Source organism: Oncorhynchus gorbuscha, unplaced genomic scaffold, assembly GCF_021184085.1.
Source record: "Oncorhynchus gorbuscha isolate QuinsamMale2020 ecotype Even-year unplaced genomic scaffold, OgorEven_v1.0 Un_scaffold_2210, whole genome shotgun sequence".
NCBI classification, from domain to species: Eukaryota; Metazoa; Chordata; class Actinopteri; order Salmoniformes; family Salmonidae; genus Oncorhynchus; species Oncorhynchus gorbuscha.
The window spans coordinates 1-20000 of NW_025746779.1; the positions used below are offsets into that span (position 1 = coordinate 1).

Sequence of the window (20000 nt, forward strand, 5' to 3'; positions counted from 1 at the left end):
ATGTCCTCAGTCCATCTGTCTATAATATGTCCTCAGTCCATCTGTCCATAATATGTCCTCAGTCCACAATATGTCCTCAGTCCATCTGTCCATAATATGTCCTCAGTCCACAATATGTCCTCAGTCCATCTGTCTATAATATGTCCTCAGTCCATCTGTCCATAATATGTCCTCAGTCCACAATATGTCCTCAGTCCATCTGTCTATAATATGTCCTCAGTCCATCTGTCCATAATATGTCCTCAGTCCATCTGTCTATAATATGTCCTCAGTCCATCTGTCTATAATATGTCCTCAGTCCATCTGTCCATAATATGTCCTCAGTTCATCTGTCTATAATATGTCCTCAGTCCATCTGTCTATAATATGTCCTCAGTCCATCTGTATATAATATCAGTCTGTCTCAGTCCATCTGTCTATAATATGTCCTCAGTCCATCTGTCTATAATATGTCCTCAGTCCATCTGTCTATAATATGTCCTCAGTCCATATTCCAAATGATCCTAAAGCTTCTTATTATATTAGACTGTGTGGGTGGAGCTAGACTGTGTGGGTGGAGCTCGGCGGTGTGGGTGGAGCTAGACTGCGTGGGTGGAGCTAGACTGTGTGGGTGGAGCTAGACTGTGTGGCTGGAGCTAGACTGTGTGGGTGGAGCTAGACTGTGTGGGTGGAGCTAGACTGTGTGGGTGGAGCTAGACTGTGTGGGTGGACCTAGACTGTGTGGGTGGAGCTAGACTGTGTGGATGGAGCTAGACCGTGTGGCTGGAGCTAGACTGTGGCTGGAGCTAGACTGTGTGGCTGGAGCTAGACTGTGTGGGTGGAGCTAGACTGTGTGGGTGGAGCTAGACTTCCTTTATAACATGAATGTGTTGTTATGTGTTCCAGCATTGGAGCGACGGCTCAGTTTACCTGTGATGAGGACCATGTGCTGCAGGGCTCCAAAACCATCACCTGTCAGAGGGTGGCTGAGAGTGTTCGCTGCCTGGAGCGACCACAGACCTGTCTGTAAAGGTGAGGCCCACTTCCTGGGACATCTAATATAGATACACGCTGCCTAGAGCGACCACATACCTGTCTGTAAAGGTGAGGCCCTCTTCCTGGTACATCTAATATAGATACACATAGAGCGACCACAGACCTGTCTGTAAAGGTGAGGCACACTTCCGGATACATCTAATATAGATACACGCTGCCTGGAGAGACCACAGACCTGTTTGTAAAGGTGAGGCACACTTCCTGGTACATCTAATATAGATACACGCTGCCTAGAGCGACCACAGACCTGTCTGTAAAGGTGAGGCCCTCTTCCTGGTACATCTAATATAGATACACGCTGCCTAGAGCGACCACAGACCTGTCTGTAAAGGTGAGGCCCTCTTCCTGGTACATCTAATATAGATACACGCTGCCTAGAGCGACCACATACCTGTCTGTAAAGGTGAGGCCCTCTTCCTGGTACATCTAATATAGATACACACTGCCTAGAGCGACCACAGACCTGTCTGTAAAGGTGAGGCCCTCTTCCTGGTACATCTAATATAGATACACGCTGCCTAGAGCTACCACAAACCTGTCTGTAAAAGTGAGGCACACTTCCAGGTACATCTAATATAGATACACACTGCCTGGAGCGACCACAGACCTGTCTTAAAAACATCACACGCTGCCTGGAGAGACCACAGACCTGTCTGTAAAGGTGAGGCCCTCTTCCTGGTACATCTAATATAGATGCTGCCTCACAGACCCTTTAGGCACACTTCCGGGTACATCCTTTGATTAAACCAGGGCCTGGTTCTAATGGTCAAGCCTTTACCTCTGTTTATTATTGGTCGATAGCAGAGAATATTACACCAGCAAGGTATTATTCCCTCTCTGCATTTAAACATCTCACTCTCCTGTCTCTTGTTTCAGTTAAAGAGCTGCAGGACATTGACTAAACATGACATATTCTAGTATCCCGTTTAAACACCTCACTCTCCTGTCTCTTGTTTCAGTTAAAGAGCTGCAGGACATTGACTAAACATGACATATTCTAGTATCCCATTTAAACATCTCATCGCTTTCTCCTGTTTCAGTTAAAGAGCTGCAGGACATTGACTAAACATGACATATTCTAGTATCCCGTTTAAACATCTCACTCTCCTGTCTCTTGTTTCAGTTAAAGAGCTGCAGGACATTGACTAAACATGACATATTCTAGTATCCCGTTTAAACATCTCACTCCTGTCTCTTGTTTCAGTTAAAGAGCTGCAGGACATTGACTAAACATGACATATTCTAGTATCCCGTTTAAACATCTCACTCCTTTCTCTTGTTTCAGTGAAAACGTGTGGATCGACACTCCAGGGTCCATCGGGGACGTTCACCTCTCCCAATTTCCCCATCCAGTATGAGAGTAATTCCCACTGTGTGTGGATTATCACTGCTAGTAACCCCAATAAGGTATGGTTTATATTCTTAGGCCTTTACCTGTCAGCTCACTCCTAGTCTCTCCTAGTCTCTCCTAGTCTCTCCTAGTCTCCCCCAGTCTCTCCTAGCCTCTCCTAGTCTCTCCTAGTTTCTCCCAGTCTTTCCTAGCCTCTCATAGTCTCTCCTAATCTCTACCAGTCTCTCCTAATCTCTACCAGTCTCTCCTAGCCTCTCCTAGTCTCTCCCAGTCTCTCCCAGTCTCTCCTAGCCTCTCCGAGCCTCTCCCAGTTTCTCCTAGTCTCTCCCAGTTTCTCCTAGTCTCTCCCAGTCTCTCCTAGTCTCTCCCATGCTCTCCCAGTCTCTCCTAGTTTCTCCTAGTCTCTCCCAGTCTCTCCTAGTCTCTCCTAGTTTCTCCTAGTCTCTCCCAGTCTCTCCTAGTTTCTCATGATATCTCCCAGTCTCTCCTAGATTCTCCCAGTCTCTCCCAGTCTCTCCCAGTCTCTCCTAGTCTCTCCTAGTCTCTCCCAGTCTCTCCCAGTCTCTCCTAGCCTCTCCTAGCTTCTCCTAGTCTCTCCTAGTCTCTCCCAGTCTCTCCTAGCCTCTCCTAGCCTCTCCTAGCTTCTCCTAGTCTCTCCTAGTCTCTCCCAGTCTCTCCTAGCCCCTCCTAGTCTCTCACAGCCTCTCCTAGCCTCTCATAGTCTCTCCTATTCTCTCCTATGCTCTCCTAGTCTATCCTATGCTCTCATAATCTCTCCTAGTCTCTCCTATGCTCTCCTAGTCTCTCCTAGTCTCTCATAGTCTCTACCAGACTCTCATATGCTCTACTAGTCTCTCCTAGTCTCTCCTAACCCTATCCTAGTCTCTCCTAGTCTCCCCCAGTCTATCCTAGTCTCTCCTAGTCTCTCCTAGTCTCTGCTAGCCTCTCCCACTTTCTCCTAGTCTCTCCTAGTCTCGCCTAGTCTCTCCCAGTCTCTCCTGGCCTCTCCCGGTCTCTCCTGGTCTCTTCTAGTCTCTCCTTGTCTCTCCTAGTTTCTCAGTCTCTCCCATTCTCTCCCAGTCTCTCCTAGTCTCTCCCATGCTCTCCCAGTCTCTCCTAGTTTCTCCCAGTCTCTCCTAGTCTCTCCTAGTTTCCCCTAGTCTCTCCCAGTCTCTCCCAGTCTCTCCTAGTTTCTCCTAGTCTCTCCCAGTCTCTCCTAGTTTCTCCCAGTCTCTCCAAGTCTCTCCTATGATCTCCAGTCTCTCCTAGCCTCTCCTAGTCTCTTCTAGTCTCTCCTAGTCTCTCCCAGTCTCTCCTAGTCTCTCATATGCTCTCATAGTCTCTCCTGTTCTCTCCTATGCTCTCCTAGTCTTTCCTATGCTCTCATAGTCTCTCCTCGTCTCTCCTATGCTCTCCTAGTCTCTCCTAGTCTCTCGTAGTCTCTACCAGACTCTCCTAGTCTCTGCTAGCTTCTCCCACTCTCTCCTAGTCTCTCCTAGTCTCGCCTAGTCTCCCCCAGTCTCTCCTGGCCTCTCCCGGTCTCTCCTGGTCTCTCCTAGTCTCTCCTTGTCTCTCCCAGTTTCTCCTAGTCTCTCCCATTCTCTCCCAGTCTCTCCTAGTCTCTCCCATGCTCTCCCAGTCTCTCCTAGTCTCTCCCAGTCTCTCCTAGTTTCTCCTATGATCGCCCAGTCTCTCCTAGCCTCTCCTAGTCTCTCATAGTCTCTCATAGTCTCTCCCAGTCTCTCCTAGCCTCTCCTAGCCTCTCCTAGTCTCTTCTAGTCTCTCCCGGTCTCTCCTAGTCTCTCCTAGTCTCTCCTATGCTCTCCTAGTCTCTCCTAGTCTCTACCAGACTCCCCTATGCTCTCCTAGTCTCTCCTAGTCTCTCCTAACCTATCCTAGTCTCTCCTAGTCTCCCCTATTTTCTCCTATGCGCTCCTTGTCTCTGCTAGTCTCTCCTAGTCTCTGCTAGCCTCTCCCTCTCTCTCCTAGTCTCTCCCAGTCTCTCCTAGTCTCTCCCATGCTCTCCCAGTCTCTCCTAGTTTCTCCCAGTCTCTCCTAGTTTCTCCCAGTCTCTCCTAGTCTCTCCTAGTTTCTCCCAGTCTCTCCCAGTCTCTCCTAGTTTCTCCCAGTCTCTCCTAGTCTCTCCTAGTTTCTCCCATGTCTCTCGTTGAAATTGAAGTCATTATCTACGCTTCACATTACCATGTGTTAGCTAACGTTACCTAACGTCATTAGGATAATTATGCACTGTTCCTGCATTGCTAATTCAACACAATGCAGGCATAGGCTGCATCACAAAAGGCACAATTTCCCCTATTTAGTGCACTACGTTTGACCAGTGGCCATTTGGTAAAGTGCACTATATAAAGAAAGAGTACACTGTGGGACGCTGCGTTGTCCTGTCCCCAAAGCACAGACACTACAAGGTCCTAGAGAACAACAGAAGCATGTTGCCGTCATGTTTCGCTGTTGGCATTCGACAGAAATATAACACGCGTGGCATTTTAAAAGCTTTAATCTGAGCTCCGTGTGGACAATGTAGAAATACACTTAAATACAACAATATTCAATGTTTTTCTTCATTCAGATTAAGCTTCCCTGCATGTGTCCCGTTATATGTTAAAAGCTTCCCTACATGTGTCATGTTATATGTTAAAAGCTTCCCTACATGTGTCATGTTATATTTTTAAAGCTTCCCTGCATGTGTCATGTTATATGTTAAAAGCTTCCCTGCATGTGTCATGTTATATGTTAAAAGCTTCCCTGCATGTGTCATGTTATATGTTAAAAGCTTCCCTGCATGTGTCCCGTTATATGTTATAAGCTTCCCTACATGTGTCATGTTATATGTTAAAAGCTTCCCTGCATGTGTCATGTTATATGTTAAAAGCTTCCCTGCATGTGTCATGTTATATGTTAAAAGCTTCCCTGCATGTGTAAAAGCTTCCCTGCATGTGTCAGTTATATGTTAAAAGCTTCCCTGCATGTGTCATGTTATATGTTAAAAGCTTCCCTGCATGTGTCATGTTATATGTTAAAAGCATGTGTCATGTTATATGCTTCCCTACATGTGTCATGTTATATGTTAAAAGCTTCCAACATAACACACATAACATAACATTAAAAGCTTCCCTGCATGTGTCATGTTATATGTTAAAAGCTTCCCTGCATGTGTCATGTTATATGTTAAAAGCTTCCCTGCATGTGTCATGTTATATGTTTAAAGCTTCCCTGCATGTGTCATGTTATATGTTAAAAGCTTCCCTGCATGTGTCCCGTTATATATTAAAAGCTTCCCTGCGTGTGTCATGTTATATGTTAAAAGCTTCCCTGCATGTGTCATGTTATATGTTAAAAGCTTCCCTGCATGTGTCCCGTTATATGTTAAAAGCTTCCCTTCATGTGTCATGTTATATGTTAAAAGCTTCCCTGCATGTGTCATGTTATATGTTAAAAGCTTCCCTGCATGTGTCCCGTTATATGTTAAAAGCTTCCCTACATGTGTCATGTTATATGTTAAAAGCTTCCCTGCATGTGTCATGTTATATTTGGTTGTGTGTATTGTTAAATAAAGAGAGGTGAGTAGTTCGGTCACGGTCAGCTACGATGCATCCCAAATAGCAACCTATTCCCTACATAGTGCATTGCATTTCATCAGGGCCCATATGGCTCTGGTCAGAAGTTGTGCATTATATTGAAAATAGGTTGCTATTTGGGATGCATCGTAGGTGACTGTGACCAGAAGATTCATAAAAAGGGAAGACAGAGAGGCAATTAATTATTTCAGTCAATAAGTTGCATCTTTGCATAATTGCTTCTCAGTATTTGATTTGTGTTCTGAGGGGGATTATCAAATCCATGCCATTTAGCAATTTATAAAGTCCTTCCTGAAGACCATTTGCATCGCTTCTGTTGCGAACAATTCAGGGCCTTGCTTTTGTTGAGAGAAACACACACTCTACTTGACGAAATGCATCCGTTTGACAGGACTTGTTAGGATTCATTTGGTTTCTTTGTTGTTTCATCGAATTGTCTTTCACTCATTGTGAACCGAAAAGCTGCGTGGGCGGATATTTAGTAAACATCAGAAAATGACTTGAATGAATATGATTCGAACACTCTCCCAAAGGTGTGTTTGATGCGAATCAGCAGCTGCTCGTACGTCTGTTTCATGAATGTGATATGAGGTAAATGTGGAACGATTCTCCGGTCACATACTGCGGCTTGATGATGTAATAGCAGTGCATACATTGCAGTAGCTGGGTGGGATTGTGTTTCTGTTATCTCCTCCCAAGCTTTCTGTCAGCGGTGGATTAGCTGTCGTTTTACCAGATACCACGTCCTATTGTTCAGCCAATCAAATGAACACATTGTTTATTTCTGCTGTCCGAAACAGTGAAATAAAAGCGATGTGTTCGTGATTTTGTTGTCCAAGGAATAATAATGTGTATATAATATAAATGCAGTGGAAGATACGTTGGCAGAATGTGTTGTAAAATGGGTTTACTTCCAACAGGTTATCCAGGTCAACTTTGAGGAGTTTGACATGGAGATCGGCTATGACTCGTTAACCATCGGAGACGGAGGGCAAGTTGGAGACTCAAGAACTATAATACAAGTGTAGGTATTATACGTGAATTATCCTCAGATCCCACAACCACATCTAGCTGTGAGATTACACCCTAATTAACATGTCTGCTGTTCGATGGTTCAATTAAGTCCACTTACATTCCACGTTGTTATAATTTTTTTATTTAACACCAACTAATAAACATGTTTGTTGTTTACAATAATGACTTATCGTCAAGTTTCTCTTACATGCCTGGTTGTATAACAAAGGTAAATAGCTTTTACGATAACCCTGTCTCTTTTACGATAACCCTGTCTCTTTTACGATAACCCTGTCTCTTTTACGATAACCCTGTCTCTTTTACGATAACCCTGTCTCTTTTACGATAACCCTGTCTCTTTTACGATAACCCTGTCTCTTTTACGATAACCCTGTCTCTTTTACGATAACCCTGTCTCTTTTACGATAACCCTGTCTCTTTTACGATAACCCTGTCTCTTTTACGATAACCCTGTCTCTTTTACGATAACCCTGTCTCTTATTTCTGTTTTTGTATTTAACAGTCAATTAAGAACAGATTGTTATTTACGATTACAACCGATCTGTTTGGCTGAAGGGCAGTATTGTGACGGGCCATTGGTTGTAATTGTGCTCTTATCTGCAGCCTGACAGGTAGCTTCGTGCCTGACCTCATTGTCAGCATGTCCCATCAAATGTGGCTGCACCTTCAGTCTGATGAGAGCGTGGGATCTATCGGCTTCAAGATCAACTATAAAGGTACAGACACTGTCAACCTCTTTAACCCTAGACACAGTATACAGTCCTCCTCTGTGCTGATAACGATAACATGTTGAGATACAGACACAATCAACCGACCTTAGCCCATGCCTGTCCCAGACCTAGCACCCAGCCCCTATCCCCAGCACCTATCCCCAGCCCCTATCCCCAGTACCTAGCCCCAGCACCATCCCCAGCCCCCAGCACCCAGCACCTAGCCTCAAGCCCCATCCCCAGCCCCCAGCACCTAGCCTCAAGCCCCATCCCCAGCCCCCATCCCCAGCCCCCAGCACCTAGCCTCAAGCCCCATCCCCAGCCCCCAGCACCTAGCCTCAAGCCCCATCCCCAGCCCCCAGCACCTAGCCTCTTGACCATAGCCCCTGCACCAGACCACCTCCATTCCAGACCTGGCCCAGCACCAGACCTTCTCCATCCCAGACCTGGCCCAGGACCAGACTACCTCCATCCCAGACCTGGCCCAGGACCAGAGACCCTTTGAGACAAATACTATCAGTATCAAACAGATAAAAGACTAACATTTGACTAATCCCCGTCTCTTTCTCTGACAGAGATTGATAAGGAGAGTTGTGGGGACCCAGGCACACCTCTGTATGGCTTCCAGGAGGGCAGTGGGTTTCTGAACGGGAACGTGCTGCGGTTCGAGTGCCAGTTTGGCTTCGAGCTGATTGGAGAGAGGATGATCACCTGTCAGAACAACAACCAATGGTCTGCTAACATCCCCATTTGCATATGTGAGTATCTGGACTTGCAGAGTACGGAGAGTATGTTCATTGTTTGAAATTACACGTTAAAAAACACAGTCATTCTGTGGAATATGTTACCAGTAAAATAAGTAAGGAAATACATTATTCCACTCCTTCTGTAGCTCAGTTGGTAGAGCATGGCGCTTGTAACGCCAGGGTAGTGGGTTCGATCCCCGGGACCACCCATACGTAGAATGTATGCACACATGACTGTAAGTCGCTTTGGATAAAAGCGTCTGCTAAATGGCATATATTATTATTATTATTATATTACATCCAATAGGTAACAGAGTATGTATATCTATAGGAAAACCCTCCCATGCTGCCTCGGTGGAATACCTTAATGAACATATGAATATGCGAACATAAACATTTCTACACCTAAGCCACTCCCTTCTTCCTACTCCCACAGTCCCATGTTTCTCCAACTTCACGGCGGCCGTGGGCACTGTGCTGTCCCCTGACTACCCAGAGGGCTATGGGAACAACATGAACTGTGTGTGGATCATCATCTCTGAACCAGGCAGCCGGATCCACCTGGCCTTCAACGACTTTGACCTGGAGCCTCCATACGACTTCCTCACCGTGAAGGACGGAGACCAGGTAATGGATTGATTGAGACCAGGTAATGGATTGATTGAGACCAGGTAATGGATTGATTGAGACCAGGTAATGGATTGATTGAGACCAGGTAATGGATTGATTGAGACTAGGTAATGGATTGTTTGAGACTAGGTAATGGATTGATTGAGACCAGGTAATGTATTGATTGAGACCAGGTAATGGATTGATTGAGACTACGTAATGGATTGATTGAGACTAGGTAATGGATTGATTGAGACTACGTAATGGATTGATTGAGACTAGGTAATGGATTGATTGAGATCAGGTAATGTATTGATTGAGACCAGGTAATGGATTGTTTGAGACTAGGTAATGGATTGATTGAGACCAGGTAATGGATTGATTGAGACTAGGTAATGGATTGATTGAGACCAGGTAATGGATTGATTGAGACCAGGTAATGGATTGTTTGAGACTAGGTAATGGATTGATTGAGACCAGGTAATGGATTGATTGAGACTAGGTAATGGATTGATTGAGACTACGTAATGGATTGATTGAGACCAGGTAATGTATTGATTGAGACCAGGTAATGTATTGATTGAGACCAGGTAATGTATTGATTGAGACCAGGTAATGGATTGATTGAAACCAGGTAATGTATTGATTGAGACCAGGTAATGTATTGATTGAGACCAGGTAATGGATTGTTTGAGACCAGGTAATGTATTGATTGAGACTAGGTAATGGATTGATTGAGACTAGGTAATAGATTGATTGAGATCAGGTAATGTATTGATTGAGACCAGGTAATGGATTGATTGAGACCAGGTAATGGATTGATTGAGACCAGGTAATGGATTGATTGAGACCAGGTAATGGATTGATTGAGACTAGGTAATGTATTGATTGAGACCAGGTAATGGATTGATTGAGACCAGGTAATGGATTGTTTGAGACTAGGTAATGGATTGATTGAGACCAGGTAATGTATTGATTGAGACCAGGTAATGTATTGATTGAGACTAGGTAATGGATTGATTGAGACCAGGTAATGTATTGATTGAGACCAGGTAATGTATTGATTGAGACCAGGTAATGGATTGATTGAGACCAGGTAATGTATTGATTGAGACCAGGTAATGGATTGATTGAGACTAGGTAATGTATTGATTGAGACCAGGTAATGGATTGATTGAGACCAGGTAATGGATTGTTTGAGACTAGGTAATGGATTGATTGAGACCAGGTAATGTATTGATTGAGACCAGGTAATGTATTGATTGAGACTAGGTAATGGATTGATTGAGACCAGGTAATGTATTGATTGAGACCAGGTAATGTATTGATTGAGACCAGGTAATGGATTGATTGAGACCAGGTAATGGATTGATTGAGACCAGGTAATGGATTGATTGAGACCAGGTAATGTATTGATTGATAATTGATTGAGTAGCTAGTAAAAGGGGAAGGGCATCATGGAGGTTTTTAAATCACTCTTAAAAACCCACCGTTTTAGCTTAGCCTGAAACCTTCCTAGCTTTATGTTAGTGGTTTCATACATCCTTTCTGGGACTAGGTTTATTTTAGTTCATCTCTTAATTCCTCTTGGTTTGTGGTAAATGCGTCTCTTATTGCCTCTTGGTTTGTTCTTAGTTCTTACATTTTCTAATTTTACCAAAAAGTTTGTGTTGTTTAAGTGTATAGTTTCTTTGAATAGTGTTGTGTTGTTTAAGTGTATAATTTATTTTTTGAATAGTGTTGTGTTGTTTAAGTGTATATTTTCTTTGAATAGTGTTGTGTTGTTTAAGTGTATAGTTTCTTTGAATAGTGTTGTGTTGTTTAAGTGTATAGTTTATTTGAATAGTGTTGTGTTGTTTAAGTGTATAGTTGCTTTGAATAGTGTTGTGTTGTTTAAGTGTATAATTTATTTTTGAATAGTGTTGTGTTGTTTAAGTGTATAGTTGCTTTGAATAGTGTTGTGTTTTTTGAATAGTGTTGTGTTGTTTAAGTGTATAGTTGCTTTGAATAGTGTTGTGTTGTTTAAGTGTATAATTTATTTTTTGAATAGTGTTGTGTTGTTTAAGTGTAGTTTATTTGAATAGTGTTGTGTTGTTTAAGTGTATAATTTATTTTTTGAATAGTGTTGTGTTGTTTAAGTGTATAGTTTATTTGAATAGTGTTGTGTTGTTTAAATGCTCCCCCCCCCCTCTTTAAATAACGTTTCAACACGATGTGGTCGTACCAGACGGGCTCGTCCATCCTGGGGAGATACTCGGGGGCCGAGGTGCCGTCTCACTTCACCTCCAACAGTAACATACTGCAGCTGGAGTTCCAGGCTGACCACTCCATGTCCGGAAGAGGATTCAACATCACCTACAGTAGTCAGTACCCTGCTCTACTATTCCCACACCATGTCCTTACGACTCACCTTGTTTTATTTTCTTTGTTGTAGGGAGAGAGAAGCCGTTGAGGACCAAGTGTACGGTCTTGTGAGTCATTGTAAAAACCCCACTGGTAAAAAATATGTTGAATTAGCGTTAATTCAGTGTCACACTGTTACAAAGGCTGTAACGTTAGATGTGTCATGCGTCTCTTACCGTCAGGTCAGGATGCTGGTTCGGAATATTTGAGGTGACAAGGTGAAAAATCTGTCGATGTGCCCTCGAGCAAGACACTTATCCCTAATTTGCTGTTGGTGCACCAATTCAATTCAATTCAATTCAATGGGCTTTATTGGCATGGGAAACATGTGTTAACATTGCCAAAGCAAGTGAGGTAGATAATATTATTATAAAATTAACAGTAAACATTACAAATACAGATATTTCAAAACAATGGTACTATGACTGACCCTGTAAAACAACACCTATCATACTACTATGACTGACCCTGTAAAACAACACCTATCATACTACTATGACTGACCCTGTAAAACAACACCTATCATACTACTATGACTGACCCTGTAAAACAACACCTATCATACTACTATGACTGATCCTGTAAAACAACACCTATCATACTACTATGACTGACCCTGTAAAACAACACCTATCATACTACTATGACTGACCCTGTAAAACAACACCTATCATACTACTATGACTGACCCTGTAAAAAACACCTATCATACTACTATTTTTCAAACTGACAGTCTTGTGTTTCAAAAAACACCTAGCTTCATATACTACATTAATGACTGACCCTGTTATTGTATTTAAAAGAATAAAACAAATATGAAACGATTATTTTTCAAACAAATGTACAGTCTTGTGTTTCATTGTATATAATTTGTGACTTTATCTAACATTGTAGCTTCCATATCAACAACGGATTAATCAGCTCACTAACTCAGTTTCAATGGGCAGATAGATGTTGGATTAGTGTTGAATACAATGACAACGTTATCCTCTGTCAAAACAAATTGTGGTTCAATGAGAACTGTAGGCACACTCTGTTGCCAGGCAACTGTTTAACAGATGTGTCACCTACGTAGGCAGTGATGTTGTTGAGGACGTATTGTGGTTCTGAGACCATTTGTAGAGGAGTATTGTGGTTCATTTGCAGTGCAGTCCCTTAGAGAAGGTATTGTGGTTCTGAGATCTACTGTAACAGTGCAGTCCCTTAGAGGAGGTATTGTGGTTCTGAGACCTACGCAGTGCAGTCCCTAGGATCATTGTGGTTCTGAGATCTACTGTAGACAGTGCAGTCCCTTAGAGCTATTGTGGTTCTGAGATCTACTGTAGACAGTGCAGTCCCGGATGAGATCTACTGTAGACAGTGCAGTCCCTTAGAGGAGGCATTGTGGTTCTGAGATCTACTAACAGTGCAGTCCCTCATTGTGGTTCACCTACTGTGGTGAATGAAGATTGTGGTTCCCAGGCTGTTAGGTATTGTGGTTTGAGACCTACAATGCACCTTAGTGTGTGGTTCTCCTACTGTCAAGACAGTGCAGTCCCTTAGAGAGGTATTGTGGTTCTGAGATCTACTGTAGGCAGTGCAGTCCCTTAGAGGAGGTATTGTGGTTCTGAGATCTACTGTAGACAGTGCAGTCCCTTAGAGGAGGTATTGTGGTTCTGAGACCTACTGTAGGCAGTGCAGTCCCTTAGAGGAGGTATTGTGGTTCTGAGACCTACTGTAGGCAGTGCAGTCCCTTAGAGGAGGTATTGTGGTTCTGAGACCTACTGTAGGCAGTGCAGTCCCTTAGAGAAGGTATTGTGGTTCTGAGATCTACTGTAGACAGTGCAGTCCCTTAGAGGAGGTATTGTGGTTCTGAGACCTACTGTAGGCAGTGCAGTCCCTTAGAGGAGGCATTGTGGTTCTGAGATCTACTGTAGACAGTGCAGTCCCTTAGAGGAGGTATTGTGGTTCTGAGATCTACTGTAGACAGTGCAGTCCCTTAGAGGAGGTATTGTGGTTCTGAGATCTACTGTAGACAGTGCAGTCCCTTAGAGGAGGCATTGTGGTTCTGAGATCTACTGTAGACAGTGCAGTCCCTTAGAGGAGGTATTGTGGTTCTGAGACCTACTGTAGACAGTGCAGTCCCTTAGAGGAGGTATTGTGGTTCTGAGACCTACTGTAGACAGTGCAGTCCCTTAGAGAAGGTATTGTGGTTCTGATTGTGGTTCTGAACCTACTGTAGACAGTGCAGTCCCTTAGAGAAGGTATTGTGGTTCTGAGACCTACTGTAGACAGTGCAGTCCCTTAGAGAAGGTATTGTGGTTCTGAGATCTACTGTAGACAGTGCAGTCCCTTAGAGGAGGTATTGTGGTTCTGAGACCTACTGTAGACAGTGCAGTCCCTTAGAGGAGGTATTGTGGTTCTGAGACCTACTGTAGACAGTGCAGTCCCTTAGAGGAGGTATTGTGGTTCTGAGACCTACTGTAGACAGTGCAGTCCCTTAGAGGAGGTATTGTGGTTCTGAGACCTACTGTAGACAGTGCAGTTTAGAGGAGGTATTGTGGTTCTGAGACCTACTGTAGACAGTGCAGTCCCTTATATTGTAGTTCTTTACTGTGACAGTGCAGTCCCTTAGAGAAGGTTGAGACCTACTTAGACAGTGCAGTCCCTTAGAGAAGGTATTGTGGTTCTGAGATCTACTTAGACAGTGCAGTCCTTAGAAGGTATTGTGGTTCTGAGATCTACTGTAGACAGTGCAGTCCCTTAGAGGAGGTATTGTGGTTCTGAGACCTACTGTAGACAGTGGGATAGTTAGCTTGTCTTTTCATGTAAAGAAAGTTATTTTTTTTTTGTGCCACATTTCTTTCTGTGTCCTCCTTTTTGAAATGCCTTATTTCTCATCAGACACTATATATCATATTCTCTCTCTCTCTCTCTCTCTCTCTCTCTCTCTCTCTCTCTCTCTCTCTCTCTCTCTCTCTCTCTCTCTCTCTCTCTCTCTCTCTCTCTGTGTGTCTCTCTCTCTCTCTCTCTCTGTGTCTCTCTCTCTATCTCTTTCAGCATTTGGCCACAACGAGTGTCCGGACCCGGGCGTCCCTCTGAACGCCAGACGGTTCGGGGACAGTTTCCAGCTGGGTAGCTCGGTCTCTGTGGTTTGTGAGGAGGGTTTCATCAAGACCCAGGGCACTGACACTATCATCTGCCAGCTGGAGGGGGGCAAGGTCATGTGGAGCGGACCCATCCCTAAATGTGAAGGTAACAACGACACATTTCCATTGGATGTGGACAGTGATACACTTCAGTTAAACCGCACCAGAACATGACCTAAATGAGAAGGTAACAACGACACATTTCCATTGGATGGGGACAGTGATATACTTCAGTTATACCGCACCAGAACATACCCTAAATGTAAAGGACTACAGAGGATGATTTGTAAAGTTATTTTACGGGATATTATGTGAGGATTAGAGAGCATGAATGTTTTTCTATCTGTCAACTATGTATTGGTACCCCTCCTGGGACCTGTCAGTGTCTGAAAGCAGGGCTGTAGCCATAATAATAACTGTCGTAAGACAGAGCGGACAATCCTTTTAGTTCAAGGGTCACGTCGGGAACTCCCCAAATTCAACGCAGTAATAGATGTTTAACCAATTTAGTTGTCAAAGTCAATTTGCAGGACAGAAAAGGGGCAGCTGTTTCAAAAAATATATAGGGACATTATAATTCCTCCATACTTTCTACATGGTTTTCTACTTTATCAAGTGCAAGCAGAAGTTGTTTTTTAATTCCTAAATCCACAGAGGGAGAGAGGGAGGCAGTGATCTGCTATACTGTTAGAGATGTATCTACTGTAGAACCTGGTGTAGAGTCAGAGAGATGTATCTACTGTAGAACCTGGTGTAGAGTCAGAGAGATGTATCTACTGTAGAACCTGGTGTAGAGTCAGAGAGATGTATCTACTGTAGAACCTGGTGTAGAGTCAGAGAGATGTATCTACTGTAGAACCTGGTGTAGAGTCAGAGAGATGTATCTACTGTAGTAGAGGAACCTGGTGTAGAGTCAGAGAGATGTATCTACTGTAGTAGAGGAGCCTGGTGTAGAGTCAGAGAGATGTATCGACTGTAGTAGAGGAGCCTGGTGTAGAGTCAGAGAGATGTATCTACTGTAGAACCTGGTGTAGAGTCAGAGAGATGTATCTACTGTAGTAGAGGAACCTGGTGTAGAGTCAGAGAGATATATCTACTGTAGTAGAGGAACCTGGTGTAGAGTCAGAGAGATGTATCTACTGTAGTAGAGGAGCCTGGTGTAGAGTCAGAGAGATGTATCTACTGTAGTAGAGGACCCTGGTGTAGAGTCAGAGAGATGTATCTACTGTAGAACCTGGTGTAGAGTCAGAGAGATGTATCTACTGTAGTAGAGGAACCTGGTGTAGAGTCAGAGAGATGTATCTACTGTAGTAGAGGAACCTGGTGTAGAGTCAGAGAGATGTATCTACTGTAGTAGAGGAGCCTGGTGTAGAGTCAGAGAGATGTATCTACTGTAGAACCTGGTGTAGAGTCAGAGAGATGTATCTACTGTAGTAGAGGAGCCTGGTGTAGAGTCAGAGAGATGTATCTACTGTAGAACCTGGTGTAGAGTCAGAGAGATGTATCTACTGTAGTAGAGGAACCTGGTGTAGAGTCAGAGAGATGTATCTACTGTAGTAGAGGAGCCTGGTGTAGAGTCAGAGAGATGTATCTACTGTAGTAGAGGAACCTCGTGTAGAGTCAGAGAGATGTATCTACAGTAGAAACATCTCTCTGTGTCTTGGTCATGTCCTTAAGGTTGCAGGGAGGTGAGCAGCTCTAACAATACAGCAGATACCTGCCTCTCTCTCTCCCTGGGTCGGTCCCAAATGTTACACTATTCCCTACATGGGGCCCTGGTCAAAAGTAGTGCCCTATTTAGGGGGTAGAATTCCGTTTGGAATGCATCCCCTGACCCATGTAGTAGATGCTATATCATATTCTCTCCCTCCCTCCCTCCCTCCCTCCCTCCCTCCCTCCCTCCCTCCCCCTCCCTCCCTCCCTCCCTCCCCCTCCCTCCCTCCCTCCCTCCCTCCCTCCCTCCCTCCCTCACTCACTCACTCACTCCCTCCCTCTCCCCCTCCCTCCCTCTCTCTCCTTCCTTCCCTCCCTCCCTCCCTCCCTGACCCTGTATAGCCCCATGTGGAGGCCACTACTCTGCTCCGTCTGGAGTGATCCTGTCCCCAGGGTGGCCTGGATACTATAAGGACTCCCTCAGCTGTGAGTGGGTCATCGAGGCGACGCCCGGACGCTCTGTCAAGATCAGTTTTGACAGGTCTGTATGACAGCACAGCAGCCAGAAGCCCAGATAGGGAATGACTCTCCAAAAAGTCAGAGGCTAAAATATATAACTTTTTCTTTCTCTCCCAAAGGTTGATGCTCCTTGCTTTAGACTGGGGGTTGATGCTCCTTGCTTTAGACTGGGGGTTGATGCTCCTTGCTTTAGACTGGGGGTTGATACTCCTTGCTTTAGACTGGGGGTTGATACTCCTTGCTTTAGACTGGGGGTTGATGCTCCTTGCTTTAGACTGGGGGTTGATACTCCTTGCTTTAGACTGGGGGTTGATACTCCTTGCTTTAGACTGGGGGTTGATACTCCTTGCTTTAGACTGGGGGTTGATACTCCTTGCTTTAGACTGGGGGTTGATACTCCTTGCTTTAGACTGGGGGTTGATACTCCTTGCTTTAGACTGGGGGTTGATACTCCTTGCTTTAGACTGGGGGTTGATACTCCTTGCTTTAGACTGGGGGTTGATACTCCTTGCTTTAGACTGGGGGTTGATACTCCTTGCTTTAGACTGGGGGTTGATGTTCCTTGCTTTAGACTGGGGTTGATACTCCTTGCTTTAGACTGGGGGTTGATACTCCTTGCTTTAGACTGGAGGTTGATACTCCTTGCTTTAGACTGGGGGTTGATGTTCCTTGCTTTAGACTGGGGGTTGATACTCCTTGCTTTAGACTGGGGGTTGATGCTCCTTGCTTTAGACTGCTTTAGGGGTTGATACTCCTTGCTTTAGACTGGGGGTTGATGCTCCTTGCTTTAGACTGGGGGTTGATACTCCTTGCTTTAGACTGGGGTTGATGCTCCTTGCTTTAGACTGGGGGTTGATACTCCTTGCTTTAGACTGGGGGTTGATACTCCTTGCTTTAGACTGGGGGTTGATACTCCTTGCTTTAGACTGGGGGTTGATACTCCTTGCTTTAGACTGGGGGTTGATACTCCTTGCTTTAGACTGGGGGTTGATGCTCCTTGCTTTAGACTGGGGGTTGATACTCCTTGCTTTAGACTGGGGGTTGATGTTCCTTGCTTTAGACTGGGGGTTGATACTCCTTGCTTTAGACTGGGGGTTGATACTCCTTGCTTTAGACTGGGGGTTGATACTCCTTGCTTTAGACTGGGGGTTGATGCTCCTTGCTTTAGACTGGGGGTTGATACTCCTTGCTTTAGACTGGGGGTTGATACTCCTTGCTTTAGACTGGGGGTTGATACTCCTTGCTTTAGACTGGGGGTTGATGTTCCTTGCTTTAGACTGGGGGTTGATACTCCTTGCTTTAGACTGGGGGTTGATACTCCTTGCTTTAGACTGGGGGTTGATGCTCCTTGCTTTAGACTGGGGGTTGATACTCCTTGCTTTAGACTGGGGGTTGATGCTCCTTGCTTTAGACTGGGGGTTGATACTCCTTGCTTTAGACTGGGGGTTGAAACTCCTTGCTTTAGACTGGGGTTGATACTCCTTGCTTTAGACTGGGGGTTGATGCTCCTTGCTTTAGACTGGGGGTTGATACTCCTTGCTTTAGACTGGGGGTTGATACTCCTTGCTTTAGACTGGGGGTTGATACTCCTTGCTTTAGACTGGGGGTTGATGTTCCTTGCTTTAGACTGGGGGTTGATACTCCTTGCTTTAGACTGGGGGTTGATACTCCTTGCTTTAGACTGGGGGTTGATACTCCTTGCTTTAGACTGGGGTTGATACTCCTTGCTTTAGACTGGGGGTTGATACTCCTTGCTTTAGACTGGGGGTTGATACTCCTTGCTTTAGACTGGGGGTTGATACTCCTTGCTTTAGACTGGGGGTTGATACTCCTTGCTTTAGACTGGGGGTTGATACTCCTTGCTTTAGACTGGGGGTTGATACTCCTTGCTTTAGACTGGGGGTTGATGCTCCTTGCTTTAGACTGGGGGTTGAGACTGGGGGTTGTTCCTTGCTTTAGACTGGGGGTTGATGTTCCTTCTTTAGACTTGCTTTAGACTGGGGGTTGATACTCCTTGCTTTAGACTGGGGGTTGATGTTCCTTGCTTTAGACTGGGGGTTGATGTTCCTTGCTTTAGACTGGGGGTTGATACTCCTTGCTTTAGACTGGGGGTTGATACTCCTTGCTTTAGACTGGGGGTTGATGTTCCTTGCTTTAGACTGGGGGTTGGGGTTGATACTCCTTGCTTTAGACTGGGGGTTGATACTCCTTGCTTTAGACTGGGGGTTGATGTTCCTTGCTTTAGACTGGGGTTGATACTCCTTGCTTTAGACTGGGGGTTGATACTCCTTGCTTTAGACTGGGGGTTGATACTCCTTGCTTTAGACTGGGGGCTTTGATGATACTCCTTGCTTTAGACTGGGGGTTGATACTCCTTGCTTTAGACTGGGGTTGATACTCCTTGCTTTAGACTGGGGGTTGATACTCCTTGCTTTAGACTGGGGTTGATACTCCTTGCTTTAGACTGGGGGTTGATACTCCTTGCTTTAGACTGGGGGTTGATACTCCTTGCTTTAGACTGGGGGTTGATACTCCTTGCTTTAGACTGGGGGGGTTGATACTCCTTGCTTTAGACTGGGGGTTGATGCTCCTTGCTTTAGACTGGGGGTTGATACTCCTTGCTTTAGACTGGGGGTTGATACTCCTTGCTTTAGACTGGGGGTTGATGCTCCTTGCTTTAGACTGGGGGTTGATACTCCTTGCTTTAGACTGGGGTTGATACTCCTTGCTTTAGACTGGGGGTTGATACTCCTTGCTTTAGACTGGGGGTTGATACTCCTTGCTTTAGACTGGGGTTGATGCTCCTTGCTTTAGACTGGGGGTTGATACTCCTTGCTTTAGACTGGGGGTTGATACTCCTTGCTTTAGACTGGGGGTTGATGCTCCTTGCTTTAGACTGGGGGTTGATACTCCTTGCTTTAGACTGGGGGTTGATACTCCTTGCTTTAGACTGGGGGTTGATGCTCCTTGCTTTAGACTGGGGGTTGATACTCCTTGCTTTAGACTGGGGGTTGATACTCCTTGCTTTAGACTGGGGGTTGGCTTTGATGCTCCTTGCTTTAGACTGGGGGTTGATACTCCTTGCTTTAGACTGGGGGTTGATACTCCTTGCTTTAGACTGGGGGTTGATACTCCTTGCTTTAGACTGGGGGTTGATACTCCTTGCTTTAGACTGGGGGTTGATGCTCCTTGCTTTAGACTGGGGGTTGATACTC

The 20000-nt window shown here is 44.9% G+C and overlaps 1 protein-coding gene across 1 annotated transcript in view; it reads left to right on the forward strand.

The window, feature by feature from the left end:
- Window positions 1-885: 885 nt before the first annotated feature.
- Window positions 886-20000, forward strand: part of LOC124025277 (CUB and sushi domain-containing protein 3-like) — a gene marked incomplete at both ends in the record, with an annotated part of 85691 nt that continues 66576 nt past the window's right edge. Inside the window, 9 exons of the mRNA XM_046338832.1 lie at window positions 886-1001; window positions 2321-2442; window positions 6903-7006; window positions 7621-7733; window positions 8303-8485; window positions 8910-9100; window positions 11310-11445; window positions 14525-14719; window positions 16669-16807. Of these exons, the coding sequence (XP_046194788.1) occupies window positions 886-1001; window positions 2321-2442; window positions 6903-7006; window positions 7621-7733; window positions 8303-8485; window positions 8910-9100; window positions 11310-11445; window positions 14525-14719; window positions 16669-16807 (1299 nt within the window). The remainder of the gene's footprint in view (window positions 1002-2320; window positions 2443-6902; window positions 7007-7620; window positions 7734-8302; window positions 8486-8909; window positions 9101-11309; window positions 11446-14524; window positions 14720-16668; window positions 16808-20000) is intronic.